This window comes from Callorhinchus milii, unplaced genomic scaffold, assembly GCF_018977255.1.
Source record: "Callorhinchus milii isolate IMCB2004 unplaced genomic scaffold, IMCB_Cmil_1.0 Scaffold1, whole genome shotgun sequence".
Lineage (NCBI taxonomy): Eukaryota > Metazoa > Chordata > Chondrichthyes > Chimaeriformes > Callorhinchidae > Callorhinchus > Callorhinchus milii.
In genome coordinates, this window is record NW_024704742.1 from 20,834,838 (window position 1) to 20,860,956 (window position 26,119).

Sequence of the window (26,119 nt, forward strand, 5' to 3'; positions counted from 1 at the left end):
GGATTTCTTTGATGAAGTTACAGACCTACTATACAGGGATGCAACAATGGATACAATGCAGCAAATTCATTCAAAAATATATTATTTTTATTTGTGATACTCCATTTAATAGAGGACTCGTAGAGAATTGTACCACATCACAAGGCAAGTTTCCTTGCTCCACACGCCTCTGTTTGTCCTGCAAAGCAGGAACCTGGTTATTAGTTGATTGGCGAATTTCTTTCTGGGGGTAATAATAATTATAATCATTCGGTCATTCAATCCACGAATGTTTGTGTCTCATTTCACCCACAAAATATACAGTCAATTCACTTTACGGTATATTCTGTGAAGCACCTTGAGACGCCTCAATTACGTGGTAAGGCGTTATATTAAATGCAAGGATCATTATTATTATTAATAGTCAACTGAATAAAGCTCAGATCGAGATTTACAAATTACCACCAAATTGTGAACAGTAACAAATAATGAAAAACTCAATGTGCACTCAATTGAGGATCCAAACAATCTGAGCCAGAATGACAACTATTTGCATTTATAATGCTATTCACATAAAGTAATGTACAAAGGCAAAATCAGACTACATTCAGTCACACAGGGACATAGCATCAAAATAAGAACAAATGAGCATATTAGCAATTTTGTGATTCTGTATGAACAACCTCTAGGTTCACAGCTTGAAGCACTTTAGCAGCAGGAGGGAGCAAGTGGCATCCACAAGAGCAATACAACCACAAAAGCCTAACCATCCAAAACCTTTCCACTCTGTCCTACATTAACAAGCGAAGCTGTGAAATGATCATTCATCAGCAGAGTAGCTCCTTTAGCAACCATTTTAAATCTAGGTGAATCAAATCTTTTTAAATGTGAAAGCAGCACGGCACCATCTATGTACTGTGTAGGGATTGATGGGGTGGCGGGGGGTTGGCAAGTAATTTTGTTTCTCACAAATATATTAGTGAATTGCTAACGGACAGAAGAACCTAGTTATATGCATTTTTTTGCTTCAGGGAAGAGCAATTGAGCTTGAACAGCTGGCAGATCAGTGCTCTTGGAAACCACTGAATACGCCAATGTACTTTATAGTGTTCGGATCCAACAACAACAACAACAATATTACATTTGTATAGCGCCTTTCACGTCGAGAGGATGATCCAAAGACATATGTCACATTTAGTGACTCCAGGTTTTGGAATTTCCTCTCCCCTCCCCTTTAAGTTAAGGTTTATGTTGATCTTTCGATGTCTGCATATTTTAACGTGATCTCTTAGTTTCTGCAAGGAAAGGGATTCTAATCACAGTAATTGCGAGATTTCATATACAATACCTAATGACACACAAGTGTGTCAGCCTGGCTCGGTCGGTAGCACTCTCCACTCTGAGTCAGAAGGTTGCAGTTTCAAGCCCCAAGTCGTAACTTTAAACTCAGTCTAAGCTGACACTGCAGTACAATGCTGACTGTGAGGTTCATTTTAGAGGTGCTATTCTTCGGATGAGAAGTTAAACCAAGGTCCCATCTATCTGTTCAGATGGGCATTGAAGATCCCAAACCACAACTCGAAAAGAGAAAGGAGTTTTTCCCCGTGTCCTGGCCAACAATACCCTGAGTAAAATTGGTCATCCACTTCATCTCTGTTTATGGGACATTGCTGTGCCAAATTGGCTGTTGCCTACAAAATTCAGTCACTACAAGTTACAGTATAGCCCGTGAAGCACTTTGAGACTTCCTCCCCACATGAAAGATACTATGTCAAATGCAAATGTCCCTCTTGGGGGTCCCCTTGGAGCTGAATTGGCTCCACTGTGGCATGTTTGGCAAAAAAACGTTAGAATCATGTCAACCCTCTACGTGGTGGTCTCAATAGTCCAGTTCCTGAGTCAGGTGGGTCCGCAGTACTCCGAGGCACTGCTACTGACAGACCAGCCAGCCTGATTCGTATAATTTGGAGAGGCAACTAACCCCATAAGACAAAGCCCTAATGGGTAGAATGGTCTGAGCTGGACAAGCAACAGGATAACATATGCAGTGATAATTATATATTATGACACAGCACCACACAGGCAGTCTCACTTAGCACCCATGAGGGTAGCGGGTGTGAGAACACAGCACATTGCTGATGATAGATGATAAATTCAATGGGAAAGTGCAACAGCTTCACCCCACATGTGAACCATGTTGGAACCAATTCCAAAATGCCTAACATCAGCACTAAGTGAGCAAAGAGTGGAAAAATGCTCCGTTCTTTCAACACTGATATGCCTCACTTTGTGTGAGGTGCGAGAATAGATTAACATATTAATATGCTTTACATTCGACGTGCTTTGAAACCTGAGCTCTGAAGTTAATTAAATAACTGCATGGGATCAGTCTATGATCTTATTATTCTCCCCAAACAACAGGAAGACCAATCGCCTTTCAGCTTTTCACTTTTACTGTTAACCTTTCTAATGAATAACAAATTTAATTAACACTCAGGATCAAATTCGCTTCCTATTTTGAAACTTAAAAACCTCAGGTAGTAAGCAGCAGTTCACTTTACCAACACTGACTCCCAGCAGAGTAGCATTTCAGGGGCAATGCACTATATGAATGGCCAGACTAAATCTTTTCCAGTACATTAGAAATCATTCGCAAGCAACACTCCCATCTCACCCTCCCAAGATGTGACAAAAATATGTTATTCAGTGAAGCATATTATTTTGGCAAAATATATTCATATTAAATAGTTGAATATATTCTATTCTCTCATATGCATTTGAAATATTATTTACTCGCCTATAAATATACAATCACTGAACTTTCCAGTAAATCCTATGAATCACAACACTTTGAGATGTTTCGATAAAGGGGCTATATCACAAGCAAATATTATTTTATTTTTGTCCTTTGCCCTTAACAAGATCAGAAATTGTAATTGAAATTAAAACTAAAAATGAATCGTGAAGGTTTCCCAGTAAGTGACAAGAAGATTAACTCTGGTCAGGGCTCAGAGTGTTTCCATGTCCTTACAAATGGGTTAAATGTTTCCTGCAGATAAAGAAAAACATTTGGCCTTTTCTTTCCCAAAATTATCTTTTCCTGACCTTCCTTAAATTTTGGCGTATCAATTGTATTCCGATTTACTATGAATGCAGAAGGCACCCAAGGATTATCATATCATGTGGGAAAGGTACTGAGTTCTTGTTTATAAATTTTGGTCCACACATTGGAAATCTCAAATGACTCGAATGGAACCTGCAATAAGCAGCAAGGTCATCACAAATGCATTGAAGCAGACGTGGGAGCTCATTTATTTCACCGTCTATTTACAGACTTATGTACACTTAGCCTTTGTTGAAGTCAATCTTTTTTCATCATACATTTCAAGGTTTGGTTCCGAATCAACAACAGTGCACAGAAGGCTGAGCTAGAGGAAAGAACTTGCATTTATAGTGTGCCCTTCATGCGGGTTAGCTTCCCGGAGTGATTCACAGTGGCAGGGTCTGACAGTGAGCCAGAGAAAGAGGGAAGGGGCCGGTGACCGCAAGCACGATCAAAAAGGAAGGTCTTTAGGCAGGTTTTGAAGGTGGGGAGGAAGGGGGCAAGGTGCAGGGATTGAGGGAGAGAATACCAGAGTTTTGGGGTGTAGTGGCTGAAGGTGGTGGAACGGAGGGCACAAGGGACAAACAAGAGGCCGGAGCCAGCCGAGTGGAGTCAGCGGGTGGAGGCGTAGTGGGGGGATAAGCAGGTCGGATAGGTAGGGAGGTGTGAGGGCATGAATGGATTTGAAAATAAGCAAGAGGATCTTGGAATCGATCCGTTTGGAGGTTGGGAGCCAATGGAGCCTGACAAGGACGGGGGTACGGAGTTTTGTGCGGGTGAGTATCGGGCGGCAGAATTTTTAATTAATTGGATTTTCTGTGTGGTGGAGCTGGGGAGACCAGCGAGGAGGGCAATGGAATAGTCCAGCCCGGAATGGACGAAGGTGTGGCAAATACAGCAAAGACCTCTACATACATTGGAGGTGGCAATTTGGAGAAGGGGCTGAGTCAGGAGACGAGCAGAGCAGGGGTTGTGGAGACTGTATGAAAACGGGTAGCAAGTATTTACCATACATCTGAAGTTACAACAAGAAGAAAGCGTTTATTGACACTACAAAGAGAAACAAAAATGACATTGTATTTATATAGCACATTTCATATCAGGACACCTCAAAGTGCTTCACAGAGCCAGATGATAGGATGAGCTGAGTATCGTGGCATGGAGCTGAGGAAGGTGTGGGGGAAAGCAATGGTGGAAAAGAAAGTAATCCTTCTATGAGGAATGGAACATGTGATGATCCAAAGAAATTCAGATGGCACGTTTAGCCTTTTGATGAACACAATAATAATTATCCTTGCATTTGATATAGAGCCCTTATGACGTCGTTGAGACGTCTCAAAGCACTTCACAGAGTATACTGTATATTTTGCGGATGAAACGCAGGAGGCAATTGTGCACAGCAGTGTCCCACAAACAGTCGTGGATTGAGTGACTTAGTTGGTTAGTTGGTTAGTTAGTTAGTTTTCTTTCTTCCTTCCTTCCTCCCTTCCTTTTATTTATTTGAACGGATTTTTACCCCAGAAAAGTGATCTGACAATTGAGTAACAACCGTGTTCCTAGTTAATGCTAGATAAAGAGGTATGTGGAGTAAGAAAACTTGCCTCAGGTTTCGCCCAGCCCAGGAATAATGAACGTGATGGCTTTAAGTTTCTACGTTCTCCACTCACAGGACAAGGAAGCACTGAGACTTGGAAGACTAACAGAGCAGTGACTGAAAGCAGACGAGAGTAGGGTAGAGGGTATCTGCGGATATGCTCTATAGGCACACTTTTGCTAGGCTTCCATGACTGTAGTAAGTTTTCTGTCCACCCACTACCGAGGGGAAAGAACATGCAACAGCTCAGTCAATAGAGCATGAGATTTTGGGGGAAATAGCTAAAAAGTGGGATTAAAGAAGGATGACTAAAATACCAATACAGCAAACAATCATGATGAAACAACGGCCTCCGATTGTGCTTAAAATTTCTATTTAACGGATTGATACATAGAATCCATCTATGGAGTGAGTGTTAAGCCCACTCTACAATGGCAAATATCTGTGGGTTCAAACAAACAATTTTGAAGTTTTTTTGTGGAAAAAGAATCTGCAGAAAAGGCAGAAATGTTGTCTTTTCAATAGGCTTTTCAATAGGCAGATCTCGTACTGCACTCCCTTCATTTGCTCAAAGTCAAATGTTTCATGAATATGATTTTTTGTGCCTTATTAGAATTATCGTCTTACCCACTTCAAATGCAATCATTTCTTTATGACTGCATTCACAAGATATTTTTTCCTCAGTGGGCAGGTGATGGCAACATAACTGTCAATAAGTCTTAAAGGGGAAAAAAAAAGCACAAATCAGACAACTAGAGAAATGTAATTTCAAAGTCAATTTGAAAGCTATTACTAATCTCCCTAAGCAAATCTTAACTTCCTTGCGATTGCCATGGGATAATCAATCTAAAAATAAATCCTGACATGTATAATTCTAAGCAGCCCCAGTCTTCTATATCCTTTTCTTAACAACTGAGAAACTAGCATTAAAAAGTAATCTAAAAGATCAGGGCTCCTTAAAAATAATCATATCACATACTCCATGCTCACACAAGAGCTGGTAGGGAATATCATGGGGTTACTTCCAGTAGGTTTTTCATTTAGGAGAGCATTTTGATATGATTGAGGTTATTATATATAAAAAATGTGTCAATGGAATCTTTTGGGACATTTTATGAGTAGGCTAGATGGATGAATGGTGTATTCCTGCCTGAAACAGTTAATATTTTATTTTGAAATAAAACCCTGCTTCTTTTTACAACTGGGAAAAGTCACGTGCAGGTACAATCATTTCTTTATGACTGCATTCACAACCTATTTCTTCTAATATACGAGTGAGTGCACTCTTGTGCGTGGTTTAAAAGTCTATTTTTGAGCCCTCAGAGCATTCCCTTCAGCAAAGAACAAGAGCAAGTGGCAGGAATTCAAATAATATTCCTTGCATTGGATAACGACTTTCATGGCAGGTGGATTGCTCAAAGTTCTTTACAGGATTTACTGACTGTATTTTGTAGAGGAAACAATGCAGTCATTTGTACACAGCAATATCTCACAAACAACCATAATATGAGTGACCAATTTTTGTCTGGCGGAATTGTTCACTGGGACATTGGAAAAAACTCCCTTCTCTTTTGGAATATTGCCATAGGATCTTCAACATCCACTTTAACAGCCAGATATGACCTTGGGTTAATTAACACAGGATGGTTTCCGTGCTTGCAAATGCAACCATACGGAGATGGGGCTCAATTTGTATAACATTCCATTTGCTCGAATTGCAACCAACAGAGGGCAAAGTGCTGCTGACTTACCATGAGTTGGTAATGTGCTCCTTGGGTGGGTCCTGGCACTGGGATAAACCCCAACCGTCCTCTGGCTGGTCTTTCCTACACATCCCCCTCCATCCACCATTGAGGTTTGGGAAAAGAAAAGTGGCACATCCACAGGATCTGACATAGTATGACTTGGGATCCCAAATCTTTCAAGAATGGACCCACTTTGTAACTATGTTATAATAATAATATTGAAGTGGTTGTCAGTCATGTCCGGAAGGGCCCCTCTGGGCTCGTGCCAGTGTTGGGACAATTCTGGTTCGACAACAGACCCATGAGGGTATTCTTGAGGTCTAGAGGGATTACGCTGAGTTGACAGCTGATCCAACAGGTTATAGCAAAGATCCATCTGCATTGGGGGTTGAAGGATCTGCCGGGAGACACAGAACAGATTGAAAGCCTTAACGACCCAATCCATTGGGAGGAGGTGGATTTCGCACAGTGGGGCCTTGCTAATGGCAAGGCAGCTTAATGCTCAACTTCTAAAAGCTGCTCTGAGGAAGAAGATGGGAGATCGGTGAGGATCTTACGAATCCAAGGCAGGAACCTCCAACTCGCCTTGGAGCTGCCCTCCTCGTGCTAGTCAATAGGATTGTCTCTGAGGCACGCACTCCATCAGCGTTCCAGAGTGTAATTGTGGTGTCTGTCAACAAGGATGACCCTAGTGAGACCGAGAACTAATGGGATCTCACAGATCGCAGAACTTTGTAAGGCTAAGGGGAAACCTGTTACATTCCTCAGCTTCCGCAAGGCTTTTGATCTAATGCCTCATGAAGCCTTCATGATGAAACGGGAAGCCATGGTAGTGCAAGGCCAAATCCTGGATTTTATTCAGAATGTGTATTCCAGTTCCAAGATCCATGCAAAGGTCGCCAGTGGACTGAGCCCTTCCCTCTTGAAAGCGGGGTAAGGCAAAGCCTATTTATTCCATGTATTCAGTGCCCAGATTCCTGCACCGTCCCACATTTTATGTTGTTGTGTTGTATTACTGGTTCCCCGGATCCCCCCTGAGAGATTAAACCCATGTTGTTCTAGCCAGAAGTCCTGTGTGCGTCCGTATCTGCCTGGCCGGGGAGGGGGGTACATGCTACAATATTAAAGCTGCAGATTGGGCTCAATGTAAATACATGAATATTGCAACAGAACTTAAGAGTGTGAGTAGACTTTAGTAGCAACAATAACAATAAAATTAGATTTGTATAGCGCCTTTCACATCGGGACGACTTCCCAAGGTGCTGGACAGACAGAGTTACGGACCCGAGCTGAGGGTCGTGGTGTGGGAGGGGGGAGGGTGGGGTTGGGGAAGCAGGGAGATCGAAAGCACGGTCGAAGAGGAGGGTCTTGAGGTGGGTCTTGAAAGTGGCGAGCACAAATAAACTGGAAAGGAAATAATGCAAATAAGGAGAAACAGTGAGGCAGATCACACTTAAAGTTGTAAATGGAGTTCGGAGTTTATTATGCATCAAACGTCAAAGGACCATGTTATGCATTTCTGACAAAAACAAAATTCAGCAGGTTTTTAAAATTTAGCAAAAATAAATTGTTCAGCCTATTTTTCTCACTCATTGTTACTTTAGGTCAAGAAAAGGCATTAGGATTCTTTAAGCCGTAGAGTTTCCTATCACAAACAAACAAATACTGACAANTTTTTTTGGTGGGGGCAGGTGGGGTGGGGGGAGCGAGCGAAAGGAAGTGTGTGTGTGTATGTAGGGGGGTTGCCAGCCAGGACTCATCTACACCATGGATAGGACAGTTTAAGACTTTTACTTAATTTTATAAACACAAACACATTGATACCAACTATGTTTCTTTACACATATTACTTTCTAATTTAAATTTCAGTGATGGCAAGTGTAAGTGAAAGCAATAAAGCTGCTATGAATTAATAAGCCAATAATACGTTCCAAGGACGTGATTCAATCATGGCCTAACAAGCACCTGTCTGACCTTCGCTACCCAAGTGATGTGCTGTCAATCAGCAAATACGAACGTGTGCGAGAAACAGTCATGCAACAGACTATTCCTAATGACTATTTACATAATCAAAAAAACACGAATGACAATAGTAATATTTTGTTATGTAAAATGACTACTGGCAGCACGGAGGGATGAGCATCTCTGAGCTGCTTCCGATCATAATCATCTCCAAAGTTATATTTTTATATTAGCAGTACTCTCTCCTTATAGATCCAAACACCGTAAAATGTGTGTTATTTCTAAATACAGTCTGGTATTTGGAAGACATTTGGATCTAATTGTTGCCTCAGGGGAAATATTACTTGATTGTTTCCATGCAATTGAGGCACTTCAGACAGTTTTACAATTACACATGAATGGTTCTCTAATAGCGTGGTCTGTAGGCAGAACCTTGTGGAGGCAACGGTGGTGGTGGGAACGGAGGACTTGGCATGTGCGAAGAGGGACCACCTGGAAATCGAGATGTGTGAGAATTTGGAAAGCAAGGCGGGTACCCCATGTTAGGTTCTGACCAGTTACTGTACATTGGAGGTGGGGGCGGAGGTGGGGGAGTGGAGAAAGGAGACATATCACGTACGTTCATGGGCCAAAATGGTGGAGGATAAGGACATGACATCATTGGATTTGATATCATTGGTTGAGAATGCATCATATTAACTGGTGGTCTTGATGGGGGCCTTTGGTTAAATAGTGGTGGTCCGTAGGCTTCCCTTTGATGACTTGACGGACGAGGGCCAAATCCTCTGCGTTGAAAGCCTCTCCTGTGCATTGAAGAAACTGGATTTTGCTGACAAGGCTGTCCTTCTTCACTTCCTCCTAAATGGATACCAATCACACAGATATACTGGCATTATTAACATAACCTATAACAGCAAATGGACTTTTTAAAGTCAAAACATAAAGCGTAAAAATAACACATCACTGTGCAATTCCAGTACAAGGGATTATGGACTAAAACCTTGTACAATTAAGGACAATTGATGACTAATTTCAGAAAGGATTAGTAAAAGCATCATGATGAGCACATTTTAATTGAACCCAAAACACATACCACCAGTAATCTAGGCCTGTCATTTCCCTTTATTACAAGATGACTGATAGACAGAACAACAATTTACATTAATGCAGTGTTTCATATCGGGAGGATATCCCAAAGCAGAATCACTGAAAGCTTGCCTACTGATGGTGGGGCAGATCAGTTGAGGGACATGAAGCAGGCTGATGTTAGCTACGTGGAGGGAGTGGCTGAGGTGATACGGTTTGCAGGAGGTTGCAAAGGTGGGGAAAGTGAGGTCTTGGAGAGATTTAAATGAGGATGAGGATTTTGAATTTAAGCGCTCAGAGACACTACCTCGTGCGAATGGCGCTATATAAATACAAGTAGCTGGTGTTGAATTCGATCCACTGGGGAATGGGGAGCTAGTGGAGCCAAGCGAGGATGGGAGGGGTGAGGGGAAGATAGGCTATCAGACCATTCAGAACTCTTCAGTTCGTGTCAGGGTGAAACCTTGGGCAAGTCTCCTTACTCCACATGCCTGATAATAATCCCTCAAGAAAAAAGATTAATAAATTGGTCATTTCAAACCACGACTGTTTGTGGGACACTGCTGTTGCCAATTGGCTGCCGCATTTCACCCACAAAAAAAGTCAATTCACCTTAGTCTATTCTGTGAAGCGCTTTGAGACGTCTAGAAGATGTGAAAAGCGCTATATCAAATGCAAGAATTATTATTATTATCTCCTGCCAGACTCTGTGAGCCTATCACCCCCATCGTCTGACTCCCCACCCCCCAGAGGATCCTCGTCCTCATTTTTAAATCCCTCTTGCCCCACCTTTGCAACCTCCTCAAACCCTGCCAACCCTCACCAGCAGCATTCAGGCTTTCTCCCTGAACCTCTATCCTGGAGGTCCTTCAGCTCACCCCTTTCTTCACCTCCTTCAAGGTCCATCTAAAGACCTTCCTCTTTGACCGTGCCTTCGGTCATCTTCCCCGCTTCCCCCTAGGCCCCCAGCCCTCCCAAATTCAACTCCCCACTTGGATGCAAACTCTTGACCGTCCAGTGTCTTGGGGCCTCCTCCCAATGTGAAAGATGCTATATCAGTGCAAATTTGTTGTTATTGTTGATACGCACAGGACAGTTGTGCATCAAACAAGACCATGGATCCAAACTGGTTCCATGAGGTGAGGTGAGCATCCATGCAGGTGAATGGGGTCAGGCCTGAGGTGAGAAGGCACTGACGGGAGCCAAGCAGGAGAGCCTTGGTCTTCCTGACATTTAGCTGTAGAAAGTTGGATAGCATTTTAATAGTTATGAAAACCCATAACCCATAATGTTTCAACAAATTCACGTAAAATAAATGATAGCATTCACAGTGCACACTGAAAAATTGTAAGTGAATTTGAGTCAAATATAATTGATGCCTCCTACTATATTAAACAGCTTGTTATCGTATTTAACCATGCAATCGTTTCACAAAATGTGGTCCTTTAATGACACTTAATTGTACCAACGAGTTGAATGTAAGCGAATAATACCACAATGATAAAAGCCCAGCACGGGACTTGTAATGGTTTTATAGCTTATGAACTTCAGGTATAATTGAACAATTTAAATGGGAAGCACAGTTTTCACTGTATTTAGCTACTGTGATAGCGACACTGATTAAGGGGCTCCACTGGATGAAACTGCATATTTACCCCTGATTTGAAATAGCGACTTTGGAGAGTTTGGCGATGGAACAGTAATGACTGAATTGAAAAGTGAAACAGAAGCAAGAATGAAAGAAGTATGACTCAATATCCATTCTATTTCTTGTGCCAGCAACTGAACGGAATTAGCGACTGAAATTGAAATGAAATGATCATGAGACTGAATTTATTAAAACGTTACACAAAACCTCTGCAATGAGGTTAGACCTGAAGAGCTTAATAGAAAGCTTAAGCAAGTGTCCTTGCTCCACACAATTCTGTTTACCTAGCAGTAAGTAGGAACCCGGCTGATAGTCAATTGGCGGATCACTCTCCAGCAGTAATAAACCCTCAAAAAAAATGTGGTTACCCAATCCACCATTGTTTATGGGACATGGCTGTGCGCAATTGGCTGCCGCGTTTCGACCACAAAAAACACAGTCAATCCACTTCACACTATATTCTGTGAAGCGCTTTGAGACATTTCAATGACGTGATATGAAATGCAAGGATTATTATCATTATAGAAACAATGTCACAACACTTAAGACAATAAAAGTGGAAGGACAGATAGTTATCAATTTTGATGATAAATGAAATGCTCAAAGGATCTAAGAATCTAATTGACAGGATCATCATGCAAGCTACGTTATGTTAAAATGTTTCTAATCAGCCATCAATACTTATATAACAGCATGACTAGAGTGATGGGCTCTTTCCAAAATAGAAACAGAGAGTTTATGAAATAACAAAGGATCAGTGATAATTTAACCTCTGTACTGAACAATTAATACCTGTGATCGTATGGACAAATATTGTGTATACTGATAAATCAGATTCTGACCAAACAGAAGTAAGATTAAGCACAGCTTTGACTGCCAAAATATTGAAATAGCAATATATATAAGAATGTACCGACACAAATTGAACACTCAAGTAAGGGCTGCAGAGATTATCGTCGTTTACAGGATATTGTTGGCACAGGTTAGCAGCTGCAGTTGCCTGTATAACAACATTCACTTCATTTCTAATCAATTATATTTTGTAAAGCACTTTAAGATGTTTATTTTTTTACATCAAAGGCGCTATATAACCACAAATTATTATAGTAGTGCAATATTAGCTCAGTGACATTTTTATACTTGTCAACAGATTATCAAGAAAATATTATGCAATTAAATCTAAAATACCCATTAAATAAAGATTTAATAAGTCTTTAGCCACACTTAAATGAGACTAAGCGTATTCCCACAGTATTTTCCTCTTGTCTGGGTGCATTACCACAGTATTTTCCTCATGTCTGGGTACGTTTAGTTCAATGCAATGGTGACCTTGGTTTAACTGCTAATTATAACAACATTTATAGGCAACTTCTTGTTGCCTTTTCTCTATTGGTTTGTTAAATGATATTTACCCAGGGTTGCAAAGAAGTACTTCGGAAAACTGCAACTTATCCTGCACACTCTAATTGGGCCTATTTATCAGCAGATTTCTTTGCAGATTGTCATAATGAGTGACAGGAGGCACATTCACCCCATTATTATTATGATTATTATTATTATATAATCAGAGGGCAGTCAGAGCACAAACTATTGCATCATGTGCCTAGTCAGGAGGAAAATACTTTGGAAATGTGTTCGCACTACTGCCAGGCGTGGTCTGACCAGAGCATTGCACAGCTTCAGGTTGAATTATGGGGATCTAAACTCAACTGTACTGAGAATGTAGTGCATCTATTCATTACTGTCTCACAATGTGTTGAGTTTATCCTGATCCATGCCCGAGCACTGTGGTGCAGAGCGTGCCCATTTATGGTCTTTTAGGGGCTAAATTTGTGACATTTCATAACAAATTGAAATTGAAATTGATAGTTATTAGATCAAATCTACTATGAAAAATGACAAACTTACCCTTCTATTAACTATTCCTGTGATGTATCACCACAAATCAGACTGTAATAATAATCACTGCATTTGATACAGTGCTTTATCACGTCTTCAAGACGTCTCAAAGCACTTCACAGAACATAATGTAAAGTGAATTGACTGTATATTTTTGTGGGCGAAACGCGGCAGCCAATTACACACAGCAGTGTCCCACAATCAATCATGGATTGAGTGACCACATTATTATTAATAGATTGCAATATTTAGATTATTTCCATCATTGTTTAACAACCTTGCATGGATGGAAGTTTGCAAATCCAGGTCATTAATGTGTATAAGGAACAAAATAGGATCCGGTCTCAGGTACCAGTCAATACCTCTCCCCTATTTTAACCTAAACCCCTTACCAAGAATCCTTGTTTCCTTCCCTTTAACCAGCTACAAAGCCACTAACATCTCTTATCTCCGATACCCAGGTTCATGAGTTTCTGAATCAGATCATATTCTGTTACTGCCTGGACCCCTATTTTGTTATTCAGTAGGCCTTTGGGGACTTATTTGTAACCAAATAAATGTGTCTAAAACAGGCACCAAAGTGCATTGTCTAACTTTTCCAGGCTTCGCAATCCACCATTCACAGAACCACTAACTGAAAGGGGAGAAAATATCCGTAAAAAATAAGATTAAAACCTTTATTTTAAAAAATAACTAAAACTCTTATCAGAAGAATAGTAATTGTAATTCAGATTGCAAAAGCCAGCAGTTTCTGAGGATCATTATTGCATCCATTTTGTGTGTTGATTTAACCACATTGCTGGCGTCAGACACTGCTGGAGAGATGGGTATTAAAGAATGAGCTATTGGGCACAAATCATACCTAATGCTCAGCATATGACAGAATTATTAAATCCGCACTGCACCACTCTGCAGTCTCATAGATCAGATCTGGCTGAAAAGCTGCTAGGATGACGTTGTGGCCTCTTTTGAAACAGAGATTAAATATTCCAAGGACGAGAGGAAAATGATACGAAAAACCCCTTGTCTGATCTTAGATGATATCAGTCTTACGGTTCCTCAAGTCATTATCAGATCCTTCAAGTTTCCACAACCTCTACGTATCACCGTATTGAGACGCTATCAGGAAAGCATGTGGGGGGGTTGGTTATCAAAGATCTGGCTGTAAGTTTTTCAATCTCCAATTGTTATTGATGTGTAACATCGACTTTGTCGACTATCTCGGTCTCTCTCTCGAGTTAACCTTGTACATTCCATGCTTCTGATATTCCATGCTTACGGATATTTTCTCCCCTTTCAGTTAGTGGTTCTGTGAATGGTGGATTGCGAAGCCCGGAAAAGTTAGACAATGCACTTTGGTGCCTGTTTTAGACACATTTATTTGGTTACAAATAAGTCCCCAAAGGCCTACTGAATAACAAAATAGGGGTCCAGAATATACAGTCAATTCACTTTACAGTGTGTTCTGTGAAGCGCTTTGGGACGTCCTCCCGACGTGAAAAGCGCTATATCAAATGCAAGGATTATTATTATTATTATTATTATTCTGGCTGAACAGGAACCCATAACCCTAGTTAATGTCATTTTGACCAACATGCTAAGGGATGCTGCTTGACCAGTGAGTGAGCGGTTGCTTCCACAGAGAAATCAATAGATTCCTAGCAGAACCATGGAGAGGGAACCAATTAGATTCACGAGGATGATTCCAGGAATGAGGGGCTTGATTTATTGAGGAGAGACTACAGAAACTGGGTCTGTTGTCACAGAATAGGGAAGGATGAGAAGAGATCTATGCAAGTGTTCAAAATGCTAGCAGAGAGGGAGGGAGGTGGGAGGGGTGGGGAGGTCAGCTGAGGTTAATAAGGTCAAAAAATGGAAGCTATTTGCACTTGTTGGTAGGTTGGTAACTGGTCAGTAACTTAGAATTAAGAATATGATATTTGCTGATACTAAGGGAGAGGTTAGGAGAATTTATTTTGCACACCTTATTAGCACATGGAAAACGTCACACCCAAACGATGGCTGATGAGGAATATTTTAAAAGGTAATTGGACAAACATTTTAAAATTGAATATAAGGGTATGGAGGGGAAAGGGGAAGGAAGTGGGACTAAATAATAATATAACATTTCATACAGGGCATATATTTCTAAATTGTAATGCCTGTATTTTGCGGGTGAAAGAGCAATACCTCTTTAAAAGAGTCAACACAGGTTGATTTTAATTCTCAGAGCTGTGAATGTAGCAATATTGAGACTAATGTTCAAACTCAGATTGCTTACTTAAAAGTACAGCACTTCAGTTAAAGATGGCACAGTACTGCCAAATGCAAACTCTAGCAAAAAACTGGACTCAAAACTTTCATCCCGATCTCTTTCCTTTAGTTTTATACAAAATGACATAATAAATATGACAAGATTATAATATTCCTCTTGAGGTGCTTTGTAGTTATTTTACAGTGACTCTTCTGTCAAGTAGCTTTTCTTATGTTTTGGAAAAATCCACCGACACTTGAATTGTTTGCAGGATTGGACAAAAGTGTTTTAAATTCCATGTTTTTTTCTACGAAGATCCATTGATGTCGACAAATCTAACTGAACATGTATTTCAGTCAGAAGCAGCTCGGGGATAGCAGACGTCAATCTCTTGACAGTATGTCTTTAATGATTTTTTTAAAAAAATCATAGCTATCTAAGGGAAAACCTATATTTTAAAACTTACAACTTGCATTTATATAGTGCCCTTCACGCTGGATGGCGACTCGGAGCTCTAAGTCTTCACGTGGAGATGAAATACTGAAATTACTTTCAGGAACAAAATATTATAAGCATTGCATTGTCCTGTGAGTTCAAAGTCTTTGATTTGCTGCCTTATTCTGCTCTGCAAGGCTTCAGATCGAAGCTACTTTATCCAGGTTTTGGATGAGGAAGGAACAAAATACAGGAGGCTACTATTGCCAATGGACTGCAAAATGCTCTCAGCAATTGCTTAGCTGCAAGACATAATGCTTTTATTACGGTAGCAAAATAACTGATTGTGCTGCAGTAGAACAAATGTTTCCGCACATAAAAAGAATTAAATCGTTAAAACATGGGATTTATTGACAAGCGGGACATTTATAACAGCTGATACTTTCAACTGAGCCATTGAATTGCACAGGATCGAAGTTGGGTTTGTGAAGTGTAAATAAAAAGGTTGGTTAATTTGGCCGGCAGTGACTCACCGAGCCTGGTAGCTTTTTCTCCGTGATTGTGTGTCTTCTTCTTCTTCTTTGTTAATTTCTCAATTTCGTCATCACTGAAATCCAGAGCCTGGAAAATACCAAGGAATAATTTCATCCAATTCTTAATTCTAATTTTGTAACTGCGAATCACACTTTGAAATGCAATGAACAGCCACGTGTACTGGCATTAAACCTAAACATTATCTAAAGATCCCTTTAATTTCATTTTAATGACACTGAGGGGTTCTCTAGCTCAGTGGTTAGAGCACTCGCCTCACAAGGGAGAGACCTGGGTCTTGGGCAAGTTTCCTTACCCCACATGCCTGATAATAATCAAGAGAAAAAAATAATAAAATTGGTCATTTGAAACCACGACTGTTTGTGGGACACTACTGTGCGCAATTGACATTTCGCCCACAATTATACAGTTAATTCACTTTACAGTATATTCTGTGAAGCTTTTTGAGACGTCTAGAAAATGTGAAAAGCGCTATATCAAACGTAAGGATTATAATTATCATTATTACTGCTCTTGAACATTTAGCACAAGAACATTAGGCGCATAGATGATAAGTCTCACAAACGATATGCAATATGATGGGCATCATTTATGATAATAATAATCATCCTTGCATCTTCTAGACGTCTCTAAGCGCTTAACAGAATATACTGTAAAGTGAATTTACTATATATTTGTGGGGGAAACGTGGCAGCTAATTGCGCACAATTTCCTACATAAATCATAATTCATAACAATACTAGAACAGCTGGAACAAAATCTAGTGTTTGTATGAGGGACGAGGAAGAGAGAATTGGGATTCTATATTGCCCTATCAAGTTGTGGATAAATATAATTAAAAATATCAGAAAATAAGGGGTTCAGCAAAGTAAAAGAGGTTTATTTTTACATGAACTCCGAGATTTACTAAACGTCAGCAGCATTTCACCCCCACTGTATTTTTAGAGTAGTTTATAATTTGGCCCCGACTTTCCTATGTACTCAAGTGCTGTGCAAAACGCAGCTCAAATTAAACGAATGTGAATCTAAATACTGGGAAGCCAGTGTTATTTTAAAGTAATTACTAGTTCACAGAGCAGCATCAGTATCTTGTACAAGGAGTAACGATGTCTGAAAAAGGACCTGTGTCACAAGCACAGCTTTTTCTGCAGATTATCTTTAACCCCTGGTCCATGGAGTGATAATACCCTTAGAGTGATTTTTTAGGATGCCAATGAATGAAAATAGCTTTGGCTCACAATTCTATTTTACAGTCAAAACTCGATAATCACATATTCCATCCAAGTACACACATCTAATGTAACATTCACGTTCCCTCCTATTACAAAGTGCTCTGATCCAAGCATTTGATTTCTCCGCACATCTTTCCAATTTAACGAAGACCTGACTGCACATCAAAAGCAGTTTCATGTTAAGTTGTCGTTAAGAGTGGAAACCTTGTCTTTACTTGTCACCACCCACAATGTTCGTATTTTATACCTGCCTTTAGCAATAACAATACTGCCTATTGTACTGAAGTGTCTCAGAGTGTTTCACAGGTAACTCTGCAAGTGTAGTAACTGTGTATTTGTAGAAAAATGTAGCACTTAACTAGCACACAGCAGTCTGACAAACAGCAAGTAAATTAATTAAAAAAAAATTATCTGTAGGATTGTCAGTGAATTGGCCAGGAAAGGCAAATTAAACAAGAGAAATCACTAAAATGCAGCAGGAAAATTAAAAGCAATATTAAGAAATAGAGGAAGATTTACAACTTGCAGGGAGAGGGAGCGTCAAGCACAAGATTATACAGCAGCTGATAAAAAAAATTAGGGGAGGCAAGAGAGGGTCATAAAAGCAGATGTAAACCACATTGCCAAAGCAATTCTTCTAATAAATTGCAAGTAGGTAGTCAGAGAAGTTAAGTCTCCATAGAACCCAAATGGAGTTCAAAATGAAGGCTAACAAGAAAGTAAAAATATTAAATGAGTACCTCTTAGAAGTTTTTAAATGAGTGATTAAAGCCTATGACATAATATCACAGTGACTTTAGTCAGGCAAAGATAGGCTTGAGGGATTGAAAGGGATACACAAGGCAGATAAACTACAGCAAAAGAGAGGAAACTTGTGCATTGATAATAATAATAATAATCTTTGCATTTGATACAGCGCGATAAACTGTAATTTAACATTTGATTCCAAACCACTTCCATTCATAAGCTTAAATGCACAGCATTAGGCTGCGACAAATCTGTTGCAGAATAGTTCCTCCAAGTCTCTGAATGTTTCCAACAAGCACTACGGTACAATTTGAGTGACATCTGTCACGCTGAAAGCAATCTGTGGTTGCATCCAGTTGTGCTGCCTGACACGAGCACCACCACCACTCACTGTAACCAGATTACACTGTAGTGAACATAAATCAGATCAAAAGTCACACTGCAAGGACAGGACAGACCCCTCCCAAGTGCTGCTAACAAATGTTTTCCTCTCGAAAATTTAACATAATGCGACACAAAGCATTGCAAACGTCATACAAGTGGGACAAGGCACTGTTTATTTCAATGCAATGGACACTATGACTGACATAAGCAATGCTAATTAAGAGATAAAATACTATATTTTTATTCAAAGATAAAACCATTGGATGATTTCCCTGACTCAAGTTTCCAGATTAATATTACATTTTCATCAAACTAAGAGCAGATGAAATAGAGGGGGGACGGGGGTGAGCGGGGAGAGAGGGACAAAAGAAGGGAAAACAAATGGACATGAATAAGAGCATGAGCAACAGCCTCCCTAAAGCCTTTGCAGTGCAAATGTGAATTATGGGTAACTTATCAATCTTTGGATGCAGCAATAAGTGGAGTCCTGTGGAGTCCTACAGCTCAGTGGTTAGAGCACTCGCTTTGCAAGCGAGAGACCTGGGTTCGATTCTCGGCAGGGTGAAACCTTGGGCCAATTTCCTTACTCTACACGCCTGATAATATTNAAAAAATAATAAACTGGTCACTTCAATCCACGACTGTTTGTGGGATACTGCTGTGCGCAACTGGCTGCCGTGTCTCGCCCACACAAAAAAATATGCAGTCAATTCATTTTACAGTATATTCTGTGAAGCGCTTTGAGACAAGCGCTATATCAAATGCATGGATTATTATTATGATTATAAGAACAAAGTCTTTTGGCTGGAGATTGCATCAAGAATAAGGTTCGTAAGTAAAGGGGCCTGAATGGTGATCTTTTTGTTAAAAATCAATAAATCATTAATACATAAAATTTGCAATTATTTCAGTGTTAGTCTCCAACAGGGTCACAATCTTTAATGGAACTGTAGCTGACCTGAAGTAGTTTACAGAAAGAGTTTCCGATCCTAGTTTGAAAAGTACAAGAAGGTGAGAATTACCTCAATTGTGACATTAAGGATGTGGCAGCATTGCATGAAACACAGATTTCAATGGGAAATGTTAGTGAAGGGGGCAGGGGGATTAGACTGAAATGTGGTGGAGAACTGGCATAAGCATCCTGTGTCACAGAATATAGCAGGATTTCCTTTCCTAGGGCCAAAGGCACCAGGTCAATGTTGCCTCTGCTTCAAGATGGTCCTGCCAGAACATTATTGCTTTCAATGAGCTGAAGGCACAAGCAAAGGTGAGACAAAAAGAACATTGGGTTCTAATACATTCATGTCTCGCATGTGTCCTCAGACATAGTGAAGCGAGCACAATGAGGAAATCAATGTGCAGCTTTCTCCTCAGAGGAAGATGGTGCACGGTTGAATCGACATGAGGGGAGGGGTTGGGGGTGGGGGTGCAGATGGTGGACCCTCCAACTACAGCTCAAACCCCAAAGAGAGTAAGGCAAGAAGTTCTGGGGGCTGGTGCTATGTCGGATCAGATATTCTGTTTCTATTGAGAGATGAATTAAAGTCTCTAGACCTATTCCTTGCTTCTATAATGGCTTCAATAGGGTACCTCTGTATTGTTAATGGCAAGCACATTATTAGGGGTGTAAATATCTCTCACATTTGTTTGCCTTCCTTTAAAAAAGTATTTTTTATTTAATTTTTCAAACCTAACAGTTAGGATACTTTGCTTTCTTCTGCATGATAGTATTTTTGGTGCAAATATATATTGTATACCATTCTTGCTATTGTTGGGAAAATATTACTATTATTATTGTTGTTGGGAAAATGTTTTAATTTCTGAACTCGTAGAAAACTAAGAATTTTCAGTGGTTTTCACAGATCCACTTTATCATCAATAAACAGCATAAAGGGATTCAATCGTGCAGGGATTTAGGCTGTAAAATGAACACATTATTTCCAGTAACACACTACAACAGTCATCCCAGCTAACTTTCACTCAAGTAAGTTCAAGCCCTATTCCCACAAAAGATGAATGCTGATACAAAAAGCTCAACTGATTTACTTCAAGGTTGCCAGTAGAAGCAGTTGCTTTTCCTGCTTCTATCATTTACAATTCATGAAAATGGAGTCCAAAAATTTATGATTTTTTTCTGCCATGTTTCATATTTTAAAGAATAGAAAGGTGCCCAAACCAATCTGAATTCAACTGGAAAAGAGCTATTGTATGTGTTATTTGTTTGTTGCCATCCTTTATATTAATCACAATATTCTGAGCAGCGGTAAACAACTTGAAGTTAGTTTACTTGACAGCATTTCTTAGTAACAGATTTGTGAGTGCAACGGAAATACGTGTGACAAAACAACTTGCTTGATTTGTATGGAAACAGAGCATCAAGGCAGAAAAGCACACACCCCCTGGATCTCTCAGACAACAGACAATTGAAGTGATTTAGCTGAACTAATTAAATTAAAGGTGATTATTAACGATATCGCACAGCAGCAGCCAACTGGTGAAAAACAAGCCATTAAGACTGCAAGAATGTAAGACTGCAAGAACTTAAAAGCCTGTGAGAGTATAGATAGATGAGAACATCAGAGGAAGGAGCAAAAAGCAAAATACACAGTAGATACAATGAACGGCGCACAAATGTTAGGCTTTGCAGTACTAAATCCTGCAGTAATAACAGCACAAATAGTGAGATTAGTAACAGCAAGACATAGCCACATTTATACCGCATATTTTTTTGCACTGGGAGCTAAAATGGCTAATCATCAGATTGCTTCCTACGTGTGCAGGAAATGATGTTGGTGGCAAACTAATGATTCTGAAGTCAGCCATTTTGCATATGCCGCACATTACAACATAAACATTTGTGTAAACAAATCTGCGCTATAGAGAGTTATAATGAGGCTGTAATGTAGTCACCAATTCCCATTATATGATATAATCACTGAGTTAAATTATAATTTCCATGTGATGTGTTCCAAGTACCACAGGCAGGAAAAAAACGCCATGTTTGAACCAAGCCAGCTATATCTCACACCCATGTTTCCATTTCATCTCCATTGTGTGTAAATGAAGCCCACATTAATACTTATGCATAATTCATAAAGTGACTATGTTTAAAATGGCCACCTGATGATATGCCAGCACAGAGCAAGTGTTTCCCTTACCTTTGACATAACGCTGAGGGGGTACAGAATTAACACAGACAGAAAATTGGACAGGTAGTGAATATAAAATATTCGGTATTGACAAATAACTACAACTTAATATTCACAGCATTTTGGGACTGCCTGAAAAGCAAAGACAGTTTCTCCAGATACCCTGGCCAATAATCGTCCATATAAAATTGTTAATTCACTTCATGCTTCAAGGACTTTGCTGGCGCAAATTGCCTGCAGTGTTTGTCTTTAAATCAAGTCAATGTATTTGACAAAAAATGACTTGCGAAGCGTTTGGGAAGTTCAATGTGATAAGATGCTATTAAAATTCAAGTTATTTATTTTCTTAGAGATTACACTTGGGAATTTCTGATTATTCTCATTCCATGCAGTGCTTTCAGATGTGCTTCTATGTGAAAGGTGCTACCTGAATGCAAGTTGCTATTGATCCGCTACGGACAGAAAATAAAATGGATTAAAACCCTCAACTGCATGACCAAATTATTATTGTTTTTTTCTTGAGGGATTATTATCAGGCGTGTGGAGTAAGGAAACTTGCCCAAGGTTTCGCCCTGCTGGAAATTGAACCCAGGTCTCTCGCTTGCAAAGCGAGTGCTCTAACCACTGAGCTACAGAATAGCAAAGAAAAGTGAGCAAAATAGTGTTCATGGAAGGTCTATGTTGTATATTGTTTAAAAATGGATTTTAACTATATATACCTTCAAGTAGGATAATGTCTCCTAGTCCTTCACAGTGGCAGGGTTACATGCCGAGCAAGCGAGGTGACCAAAGATGCGGTTGAAGAAGTTTTAAGTTGGGATTTAAAGATAGAGAGTGAGTTGGAGGAATAGACACACAGAGTTCCAGAGGTTAGGGGCTTAATGATGGTGACGTAGAGAAGGCAGGGGATGCACTGAATGGAGGGATCATGTGGGATCAGAGAGATAGGGAGGTGTTAATGCCTGAAGGGATTTATCAAATTTATATTTATCAAATGCAAGGATTATTATTAGTAGTAGTAGTAGTATTATATGTGGGGCTGAGGAGAAGCCTCCCGAGAATTGGGGTGACGGGCTTAGACAACTATGCATTGCTTAAGATGTGGTCTGGCCTTATGTAAAAGACCATGAGCTGTTACTCAGGTTTATCACCTCTCTCTGAATGAATTGGAGAGTTCAAGGAAGATAACAACAAGGAGTCAATGTAGGTGACTGAACCATACTTTACCTTTGTATTTTGAGTCATGTAGTGTATATTTATGAGCTGGAAAATCACTACCCTGTGACCTGAGAAGAAAACAAGACAAGCTGTGCAATCACACTCACCTCAAGTGGTGGCTCCTGGTCATTTCTCCACGACGCATCTGATCCTTTCTCCCTGTTTAAAAATACATCGATATAAGTCACTTTTATATTTTTTTCAAAAATGCTGATGTGTGAATGGAGACGAATACAAATTCAAATGATTATTTGAAAAGAAGGGAGTTTCCCCCAGTGTCTTGGTCAACAATCTGCCAGATAAAATAGGGTCATTCACTTCAAAGCTATTTCTGGGACATTGCTGTGCGCAAACTGTTTGACATATTTGCCTACAAAATACACAGCCCTGAAGTGAAAGGCGCTATATCAAATTCAAGGATTATTAAAAATAATAATTAAAGTTAAAAAAAGGTATAAACTCACCCTAACATTTTTATCCACGGAAAGTGATCTGCCAATTGAGCCACAAATGTGTTCCTACTTACTGCTTAGTAAAGAAAAGGCGTGTGGAGTAAGGAAACTCACTCAACATTTCGCCCTGCCGGGAATCGAACCCAGGTCTCTCACTAACCACTATATTACGGGATTCCAAGTCAACAATGCAATGCAAATTTATATAGCGCCTTTCATGTTGGGAGGATATCCCAAGGAGTTTAACAATCCTAGCGCAGTACCCGAGCTGGAGGTGGGAGCCAAGCGGGATTGGGAAAGATGACCAAAGTGAAAGCCTCATGACGAACATTGAAAGAGATCACGGGGAACATTTAAAATAAAATCCTGCTTTAACCAAGTAAATTAAATAACCGCTTAACCTTTATTATAAATTTTATATGGCTGTTGTGTGGAGTCATAGTCGATGTGTAGAATCACAAGTAATTCATTCTGACCATCTGAAAATGGGTTTAAAAAATTTACAAGTTAGTATGATTTTTTTAAAAAGAACCCCCAGTGTAAATATGTGCAATGAAACTGGAGGCCGAGATATGGTGGATTTATACCAAAGATGAAAAATAAGCGTTTCAGACGCAATGACAGATAGAAGACTGATTTTTACCAATTGTATTTCCAACCTGTTTGAGTTTTGACCTAAAGTCAGAATCTGAGCCAGACTCCAATGTATCAAGGCTTGTTTAAAAAAAAGCTCTCATTTGCATTGCCTTGAATTTTAGCAAAGTCATAAGTCACCCCTACTCACTGCCCAGCGGATCAGCCCCCACCACCCACCCCATGACTTCCCAGTTCATAACCCACCTCCCCCCACGAATCTCCAATCCATCAACCCCCTCAACTGACTTCCCATTCCATCATCCTCCTCCCATAAGAACATAAGAAATAGGAGCAGGAGTAGGCCATTCGGCCCCTCGAGCCTGCCCCGCCATTTAATAAGAGCATGGCTGATCTACTAACCTAATTCCATTTACCCGCCCTCTCCCCATAAAAACTAAAAGATTTCCCTTAAATCTTTTAGTTTTTAAAAATCTATCCATCTCAGTCTTGAGTATGTTCAATGACTGAGCATCCGCAGGTTTCTGGGGTAGAGCATTCCATAAATTCACTACCCTCTGAGTGAAGAAATATTTTCTCAACTCAGTTCTGAAGGGCTGACCCTTAATCTTGAGACTATGACCCCTAGTTTTAAATTCTCCAACCAGAGAAAACAGTCTCACACTATCAACCCTATCAAGATTCTAAGAATCTTACAGGTTTCTATAAGATCACCTCTAATTCTTCTATATTCTAGAGAATATAGGCCTAGTCTACTCAAACTCTCCTCGTAGGTCAATCCCCTCATCCCAGGAACCAAACTAGTGAACCTAAGTTGCACCCCCTCTAAGGTGTGTTTGTCCTTTCTTAGAAAAGGAGACCCAAACTGCACACAATATTCCAGGTGCGGTCTCACCGAAGCCCTATACAATTGCAGCAAGACTTCCCCATTCACACCCACCTTCAAAGTCCATCTGAAGACCTTTCTTTTCAACTAAGTTTTTGGACACCCCCTCTTTCCTCAGATTTCTCCACCTCTGATATTGGTATTGTGCTGATTCTATGAAGCGCTAGGAGACTTCCTTTCGATGTGAAAGGTACTATATAGAAGTAAAGTTACTGTTGTCTTGCACGCTCTCACCACCACCATTTTGTCAATTACTTGGACCATTGCCTGGTCTCCCTCCGACCACAGAAAATTAAAAAAGCAGAGTAGATAGCAGAGGCATTAACAACTTGCTGGAGTGCTTGCTGTTCAGTGATCTCTGTTGAAATCACTTTGTAATCCTTTCCATCGGTTCTTAATTACATAATTAAGAGCATCTGTCATTCCATCTGTATACATGTTTTCACACAAAATGAAAAATTTTGTTACATGTTTTTATATACAATTAACCCAACACATAAATTAGACCCTGGTGTCGCACAAATAGTTGACAACCCAATCTACCTGGGCTTTGGTAGATTCACCTGAACTTAAATTCCCAGTTTAATTTCATGTGCATAATTCACAATGTTTATAGCTGTAAATAGCAGTCAAGCTTGCAGATTTGGTTTCTGTTTATGTCTACAAAGTACTCAGCACTATTGTTTACTGGATGCTTAAACAGAATTTAATAAACATTTTTAAACAAAAATACCTACAGCAGCAAGCCTAATACCTATACTGATTTGCACAGGTCCCCATTCAAGATGTGAAAATTGACAGAGCAGGTACCTTGTCATAACACAAAATACAAATTAGTTTTCTACTTCTCTCTTCACCTCTTTTGCTTTCTCTTACTGTGTGTCTGCTCACTCTCTCGCTGACTCTCCTGACTCTCGTTCAGATTCTTAACTGTACCCTGTGCCTGTAACAAACTGCTGAACAAACAGTTACTATACATCGCCAGATCACAGTCACACAACTAAACTAAAATTGTGTATCTGGAAGCAAAGAATGCATGCGCTAACTAAACACCCCACACCCTACCATGGCAATGCAGCCCAACCTGTCCATGCATCTGATACGAATAGTTGGTGCCCTAATCAGTCTATCAGACTCTGGTCCCCCAGCAATACAAATGCTGAATATTCAGAACAGAACACAACTTGTGTTGCAGCATTT

At 39.9% G+C, this 26,119-nt stretch overlaps 1 protein-coding gene across 1 annotated transcript in view; it reads right to left on the reverse strand.

Moving 5' to 3' along the window:
- Window positions 1-7,874: 7,874 nt before the first annotated feature.
- The window catches only part of naf1 (nuclear assembly factor 1 homolog (S. cerevisiae)), an 89,729-nt gene continuing 71,484 nt past the window's right edge, over window positions 7,875-26,119 (reverse strand). Inside the window, exons 7-9 of the mRNA XM_042338710.1 lie at window positions 23,095-23,146; window positions 16,239-16,326; window positions 7,875-9,241 (exon numbers count right to left, since the gene is read on the reverse strand). Coding sequence (XP_042194644.1) covers window positions 8,790-9,241; window positions 16,239-16,326; window positions 23,095-23,146 — 592 coding nt within the window. The 3' untranslated portion in view covers window positions 7,875-8,789. The remainder of the gene's footprint in view (window positions 9,242-16,238; window positions 16,327-23,094; window positions 23,147-26,119) is intronic.